This window comes from Crocodylus siamensis, chromosome 1 (assembly GCF_052110815.1).
Source record: "Crocodylus siamensis isolate JL-2025a chromosome 1, ASM5211081v1, whole genome shotgun sequence".
Lineage (NCBI taxonomy): Eukaryota > Metazoa > Chordata > Crocodylia > Crocodylidae > Crocodylus > Crocodylus siamensis.
The window spans coordinates 141,347,231-141,355,344 of record NC_143395.1 but is presented as its reverse complement, the minus strand read 5'-3'; the positions used below and the strand labels follow the sequence as shown (position 1 = coordinate 141,355,344).

At 48.8% G+C, this 8,114-nt stretch overlaps 1 protein-coding gene across 3 annotated transcripts in view; it reads left to right on the top strand.

Moving 5' to 3' along the window:
• Positions 1-1,016: 1,016 nt before the first annotated feature.
• The window catches only part of B3GALNT2 (beta-1,3-N-acetylgalactosaminyltransferase 2), a 57,053-nt gene continuing 49,955 nt past the window's right edge, over positions 1,017-8,114 (top strand). The window contains exon 1 of one of the 3 annotated variants that reach the window (XM_090044530.1): positions 1,017-1,208. In XM_090044530.1, the coding sequence (XP_089900656.1) occupies positions 1,115-1,208 (94 nt within the window). In that variant the 5' untranslated portion in view covers positions 1,017-1,114. The remainder of the gene's footprint in view (positions 1,209-8,114) is intronic. The other 2 variants (XM_090044512.1, XM_090044521.1) reach the window with 2 other exon arrangements.

The window sequence follows — 8,114 nt, the reverse complement described above, 5'->3', positions numbered from 1 at the left end:
AAAACTCCTATTGAATACAAAGCATAAGATCAGATAAGAAGTTTCAGATAGTAATCAGGGAAAAGGGAATTCATGGTCAGAGCTAGAAATGGATAATTAGGTATTATGAATTAAACCCAGAAACAAGACCTGATCTGTAAGTGCCAGTGGTGCTTCTCCTGGTGCCCCAGCTCCCTAGCCGGCCCTCTCGGGGGGACACCATTGCTCCCACCTGCCCCCGTGCTCCCCCTACATGTCCCCACTGCATATCATATGTTGGCATTAACACTTACACCTAGGGGCAGGTCAAGAGAATGGCATCTTATCGGTAGGGATACTTAATCTACACAAGAGAGCAAGTTCGCAACGGGACTCTCATTGGACCTAGAGGGACGGTTTTCCAGCTTCTGCTTCTCCTGTGTGAAAATGAAGTTTATTTCCTACTAATGGGGACTTTTTCCCCTCTCCAACTTTCCCTGAGCCTGGTGAAGGATGAGCCTGAAAGCTTGCAGAAGAAGATATATATATCTATCTATATATAATTGCAAATATATAGATATAGATATATATAGATAGATAATTGCAAATATCTATCTCTATATATCTATTATCTATCTGCAATTATCTACCTAGCTATCTATATATATGTATGTATACACACTTGCAATTATATATAGATATATATGTCTTTGTCTGCAAGCTTTTGGGCTCGTGCGCCCTTCATCAGGCTCAGGGAAAGTTGTTATATCTATATCTATGCATCTATATATAGATATTTGCAATTTCTCAGTTGCTGTAATCAAAGGTATCATTTAAGAACCAAGAGTCCTAGACTTGTGCATTTCTGTAGGGATACTAGGCATTTTTTTTTTAATCACTTAGTAGCAGAAATGATCGAAGGCTTCTTGCCTGTTCTTTGTTTGCACTCCGTCTTTTCTCTCTCTCTCTGGACCGGCAGTGGAGGCCCCGACGCAGTGCCGAGGGGCGTGGCCGCGGGGCATTGTGGGGCTTGTAGTGCGGGCGGCGGCGGCGCTGTCCCCGCCCGGGCGCGGGGCGGCAGTGCAGCTCCCGGCCGGCGGCCGCCGCGAGCCCGGCCGGCGCCGCGGAGAGCGGAGCGGAGCGGCGGCGGCGGCCAATGCGCAATTGGCTGGTGCTGCTGTGCCCCTGCGCGCTGGGGGTCGCGCTGCACCTCTGGCTGCTGCTCGGCGGCCCCGCCAGGCGCCCCGCAGGTAGGGGCGCGGGACGGACCCGCGGGGCTCCCCGCAGCCGCGCCGCAGGGTGGGCTGGGGGCGCGCCGGGGCGTGGGGACAGTGCCGGCTGGGCGGGTGCTCCCTGGCGGCGCTGCAGGGGAGAGGCTCAGCAGCTGCCACCTTTGATCCCCACCCCTCTGCTTGCAGGAGGGCCGGGATTGAGTCCAGCTTGCCCCCGAGCCCCGCGTCCTGGCAGGAGCGGGGTCCGGGTCGGGCGCCGACATCTCATCTTTCCCTGGCTGTGGGGTGGGTTTGCTTGGAAAGCCTGAGGTGAATGCGCTGCTCCCCTGGCACCGCCTTGTTCAGAGCCCGCGTTCCTGGGGAGGGGTTGGGAAGGCATCAGTTGTGTGTGTAAAAAATATCAACTAGTACAGACCGTAGGTCTTAGATGATTCCAAAGTTGGTGACTTTCTGAGGAAGTAGTCCTGCAAGAAAAAGAGATTGCTTTTAGTATCCTGTACCTTGTATTTCCTGTGCTGGCAGCCAAGTCCCAATGTCCTGGCAGGCGCAGGGCTTCCTCTTTCTATCAGTCCAAGTGCCAACAGCTTGTCTTACCCTGGCTGTGAAATGGGTTTGCATGCTTGGAAAGCCTTGTGCAAATTTGCTGCTCTCCTGGCACCACGTTGTTCAGAGCTGGCGTTCCCAGCACTCAGTGAGGTCGGGGCATTGCAGCCTGGTTGTGGCTCCAACAGCAGTCGTGAAGAGATGCCTGGCAGGCTTGTTATCATGCATCTCTGCTGGGAAAAGGGTGTTTCTTTTACTGGACAGATCTGCCTGGAGCTTCATGTTGAGCTAATAGCTTATTTAGTTATGACAGACCCTTTAAGAGGGAGTGAGCTGGAGCCTCTTCCCTCTTGAGTTGGCTGCGGGATTGTTCAGTGAATCCTATAGCCAGTTCCTGGCACCTCCGGGATGGGCACAGTGCCAGTGGGGCTGCAGGGGCTGGTTGCACAGGTGTCCATGAAGGCCCATGCTGGCCTTTAGAGGCCATGGCTGCCTGGCAAGGAAAGAGCTCAGACTGAATTTTCACATCCTGGGTGGTCAGGAGGGAAAAAAATGAAGCTTTATTTAGAAACGTAACACATTTGATCTGGGACCAGTAATAAACACAGACCCACCTGGTGCCTTTATTACCGAGAGGATCAATTTTCTGCATTCCTCTGCTGACCAGCATTTTCTGGAGAAAAACCGAGAATTTTTCCTGTAAGTGGAAGGAAATGCTTTCCTGGAAGGATGAAGAATAGCTTAAGTGTGTAAAGATGGTCTCTTTATACCTCTCTTATTTTATTGCTTGGTCTTTTATACTGTATCTGTGCTAGGGCAACACTGGGGATAGCACCAATGCACCTCATCCCAGACAGGGCAGGGTAGGGCTGGACGGGGTGTCACTCCGGTGTCTGAGGGGGTTGGGAAGGCACAGGTTGTGTGTGTAAAAAAAACTAACTAACTAAATAATAGACTCAATACTAAGCACAGGTATTAGATGATTTCAAAGTTGCTGAGTTCCTGAGGAATTAGTCCAGCAAGAAAAAGAGGTTGCATCCTGTACCTTGTATTTCTTGTGCTGGCAGGTGCATTCCTCCGAAAAGAAGTCAACATTTCTCCGTGAAGGGCAACCTCTTGGTTTAAGAAATGCCTTGTTAGGGGAAATGATACAGTCTTCATATCTGAAGATTCTTTTCCCTCATTCTAAGGATTTCTATTTCTATCTACCAGTTATTACTCTTTCAAGGACAAATCCTGGTTCTTTTCAATGCAGTAGCAAAGCACTCCCTTCAGCAGAGCCAGTATTTAGCCTGTAGTACTATAATGATAATGATTTTGGTGTTAAAATACATTGCCAGTTCGGAGTTCAATTCTCCAAGCACTTATTACTGGATTTTGTGATGCTCAGTGCGAGAGTAACTCCTTGTACTGTGCATGGTAGTGTTAGGGTGATCAGATCCTTCTTAATTAAACAGATGCCAAACATTTTTTCCAGATTTTCTTTCTCTCACTCACACACCCCTCCCAGCCCCTATGACCTTGCATTTTGATATATGTAGATCTTATTTAATTGTAACGAAAAGAAATCTCCTGTATTAATGTAAAAAAAACCAAAACGGATCTTGCACAATGTGGGATCATTTCCTAGAGATGAAAGCTGCCACCTTTGTGTCTTGTTTCTTCAAAGGGGTAAGCACCCTTGCTCAGCATCTTAAAAGGATCATACACCTTATTAACCCTCAGAAAGTGTTGAGAAGTGTATGTTATAAGAAACATCCCTGCACTGGCAGAGAGAAGAAAGATGAGTTAAGAGGCCTCTCTTATCTCTGCCTATTGTACTATGATTTGCATTCTTCAAAGTTCTTTGTGATCATTAATAAATTAATATGCCACAGAGTAGGAAATGCACTTATTTTTAAAACACTTCTCCAAACTTGAATTATTAAGGTGGTCTGACAACACTATCTAATAAAGCCAGCTTCGATGCCTTTTATTGTTGAGTAATTCTTTTTTGTTTTATTTTATTTGCTGTGCCTGCCACTCTGTTATTTACCACCTGGGTTCTTTGGCAAGAACAAAAAGTGAATTGATCTCAGAAGAGTTCTTTACAATAGCTGTGGCATAAAAATGTATTGTTGGTGCATATTTTGGCATTTCCTTAAGCTTTATGGCATCACAGCAGTTGTACAATTATCCACCAGTGTGGATCAAAAGTGATATGAATAGCAGTGAGTCACAAGGTACAGAGCCAAGCTTACCCTTATATTAATCTGTGAAGGCAAATGGAATTATACACTTGACTTTTTCATTTGGATGGAGGTCTCTGGATTTAATGCCTTTTTTGGGCTGGATAGTTCTGAAAGAAAGCAGGAATAGCACAAATCTGAGAGCTGTGTTTCTTAAAACAGGTTAATCTAAACTATCATTCTCATTTGTATTTTATAATGGAATCATAACAGAAAGGTATTGATGCATTAATAAGCATGTTTAGTTTTTGAAGGGGAGGGCAGTGATGTGCATACAGGGAAAAGGGAATTAAGGTGAACAGAACCTTCTGTAAAGAAAATAGCTGAACCTTAAATTTGGCATGCTTACATTAAGATAGTAAAATGAGAATCAGAGAACTAGAAAGGAACTGCTGCAAAATCAAATCTAGTATCCTTCTGCTGCAGGTACCTTGTCATCAGGGATCCTGGTTTTTGCTGGTAAAAAATTGTAAATTCTCTGATTGAAACCCCCAAATTTGTGATTAAAATGAAAGGTCACTATACATATATATATATATAGGTATCAGTTGAACACAATGTTTTCTTGATGCATTTACAATTTAAAGCAATTTGGAGTGTCACAATTACTATAATAAAATACATTCTAAATACCTATACATTTTGGTATTTGATTTTGGAGTTTTTTATCATGGAAAATCAGAGCTCCCCATGGCCCCTTAGCTAACAGAACGCAGATCCAGGCTCCTCATTCCCAGGGTCACAGCCCCCTGGCCCTGCTTATGCCCCTCACTCCCCACCCCCAGCCCCCTGGCCCTACTGGTGCCCCTCATTCCCCACAGCTCCTAAGGCCCTGCTGCTGCCCCTCACTTCCGCCCACACAGCCCCTGCAGCCCCAGCCCTGCTGGAAGGGGCCCCCAGCTGCCAGGGCTAGGGGGCCAGGGACCCAGGTCCACAGCCCCTTGTCCCCTACAGCAGCGCCCAAGCCCCAGCTGCTGCCATGGAGAGGAGCCCAGCTGCCCACCCCGTTGCCTGCTGCCAGCCTGATGTGGGTTCAGGCAGGGGTGGCTTGCTATTGCTGCACGTACTCCTGGGGCAGTGTGGAAGACCTGTGCCCCCCAGATCTGTGCATAGGGTGAATGTGGGCTGTGGGCTCAGGCTCCCTGCCCTGCTGCCCTCCCCAGAGCCTCTGCAGGCCAGTGTGTGCGATTTGGTGCAGCTGGGCAGAATGGGGCTGTGTGGAGAAGCACCCTACCACTGTGAGGTTTGGGCTGCCCTGGCAAGGCATCCCCTGCCCGTGCAACAGCAGTGAGCTACACAGCCCTGCACCACTGTAGCTGTGCAGGCAGGGGGCGCTTTGTCAGGGCAGTGAGGAGCTTGTGGCAGCAAGGAGCTTCCCCACCCAGTCCCACTGCCTTGCCATGCCAGATCGCACTCACCAGGCTGGCAGCCCCTGCCCCACACACAGATCTGGAGGGCACATGCCCCCACAATCCTCCCGTGGGAGTGCGTGCACCCCCCTGCCTCCTGGATGAGCTGCCAGGATCCTGCAGCCGCGCATTCTGGCCCTAGGCTGCAAGCCCCTCGTACCGCCCAGCCGGGCAGCAGCCCCAGCCCTTCCCAACTCCGTTCCTCTCTCCCTATGGGGGCCTCAATCCCACCCCCCACCCCAATTTGCTTGTATGAGCTGCTCTCCAAGCTGCCTGGCGGCCATATACATATTCATGCATATGGCGCCCGCTGCCAGACTGCCCTCCTCCTGCTTCCTCCCAGCCCCTTGCAGGCTGTAATTCTGCCAGCCCGCAGGGAGCTCTTTACAAAACTGCAACACCCATAGGTTTCTCTGTTAAAGTGAAAAAATGTGTTTTCCTCTGGTAAAGGGGGAAATCCATATTTTACTCCGTTTTTTTAGTGGGAAATGGAAAACACGGATCCTGCTTATCATGTAATCCTGTTCATCAGTTGATCAAACACTGTCTTAAAGATGGTCTGTTTTTTGGCCCCAGTTCCTCTGACTGGAATGTCATTGAACCCTACTGTTCTGATGGTTTGAAAACCTGCTAATTTCCAGGCTAAATTTTATTCATGGTCAGCTTAAGATACTCACTTCTTGTGCCAGCATTGTCCTTTAAATCGTCTTCTCATTTGGTGGTTATCTTAGAGAGAAATCTTACAGACCAGGGGTTTTCAACCTTTTTTAACAAGTGTACCCCTTCCGTCTCAAAATTTTAGCTCATGTACCCTTTATACGTTTTTCTTGTTTTTAAGTGGGAAGCCCGCTGCGCCCTGTGTGCAGATCTGGGGGGCACACACCCCTGTGCCCTCCCAGGGTGCGTGCATTGACAGGAGCTGCCACACCCCTGAAAGAGCCACTCGCGGCTCTGTGCCCCAGCTGGGCAGCTACTGCCACTGCTCCAGTCCCAGCTCCAGCCCCACTCCCTCCCTCACCACAGGGGCCTATGGAAGTGAGGCTGTCGGGGTGGGGGGAGGCTACAGCCACCCCAAGATTTGCCATAGCCTCCCCAGCACCCTTCCCAGCGCCACCTCTACCCGCTCTGAGCACAGCACGGCCCAACCCCCCTGCCAGGAAGAGCCCAGTGCCACCTCTCAGTCTGCAGTGACTCCCCACCACACAGATCCCGGGCACACGGTGCCATGCTCAGAGTGGGCAGCGGTGGCTCTGGGAGGGTGGTTGGGGGTTCTACAATGAATTTTTTCTGGTGCCTGTGGCCTGCCCCCCCATATTGCCACTCCCGGCACTGCCGCCACTCACCCCAAGCACAGTTCTGCCCAGCCCCTCACTGAGAAAAGCCTGGCATGGTGTGGCTGTAGCCCCAGCCCGGCCCACCCCATGCGCAGCTCCAGGGGCACACATCCCTCATGCCCTCCCAGGGTACACATAGCAGAGGAACCTTCCCCCCCGCCATGTGGCTAAGTCTCACACCCCACCCTGGCAGGCAGCCTCTTCCCCAGCCCCACTCCCTCCCCCCACAACAAACTTACCAGCTGGGCCCGGCTGCTCTCCATATGGCCGGTCTGTGCGCATGCAGCTGGAGTTCTGCATACCCCCTACAACTCTTTTAAGTACCCCTAGGGGTATGCATACCCCCAGCTAACAACCACTGTTATAGACAAAAACCTTGATTAGCCTTCTCCCTCAAGATTAGTTCTCTGTTCCCCTGAACATCCTAGTAGCATCTCTTTGTACTTGTTTCAGCTTCAACCTATCTTTCTGGAATATAAGCGACTCAGGTCTTCCCAGTGTCTATTACAAGGTCATTAACACTTCTCTATCCTTTACTGAAAATACCCCAGTTAATAGATTTTTTTAGGATTGCTTTTGCCTTTTTTATGACTGCATCATGTTGGCAGCTCATAGGCACCTTGTGGTCAACTAGTACACTCAGGTCTTTTTCCTTGTCAGTTATTGCCGACTGATGAGCTCCCAGCTTATAGCAGAAATAGTTTCCAAATGCATGACCTTGCACTTTGTTCTATTGAATTGAATCTCATTTCTGCTACTCCATTCCTTATAGTCATCCAGTTCTTCTCTGTATGGACAATGTTTCCCAACTTTGTATCATCAGCAAATTTTATCACGCTCCCTTCCTTTTGTGCCAAAGTCATTATTAAATATTTTTATTAAGATCAGTTGTCAGACCAAGGACACTTTAGCATGTAGTGTTTTAACAGTTTATCTTTTCTCCCAGAGTTCTGAACTTTGTGACTTCTCGCTTTGCTGCAGTTTTATTAGTCCAGAGTGTGCTGGTACTAATGCTTACACCTAGGGGCAAGGCAAAAGGAAGGTGTTTTATCTGTAGGAATAATTTCTGCTAGTGAATGATTAAAAATGACTTTTATCTGAGGCTTCTTATTTGTTCTTTAAGTTTTATATAACCTTTTCTACTGAGTATATTGGACATTTTCTTCTTTAAAAAAAAGTTTATGAAAAATAAAATATAAGCAACCTCCCCTCACCCCCACAAGCTCTTGCTTTAATCCAGCAGTCTACCTGGTGATCCGTGGGCTGCATGTGGTCTGTAAAGGATTAATTTACAGCCCCCAAATCCCCATCCAGCAGCCTCTCTCCCCATTGTTCCAGCTGCAGAAACAGCTTGGGGTCTGCAGGTTCCTTCTCCAGCTTCCACTTCCTGCCCTCACCCCAGGGGATGGT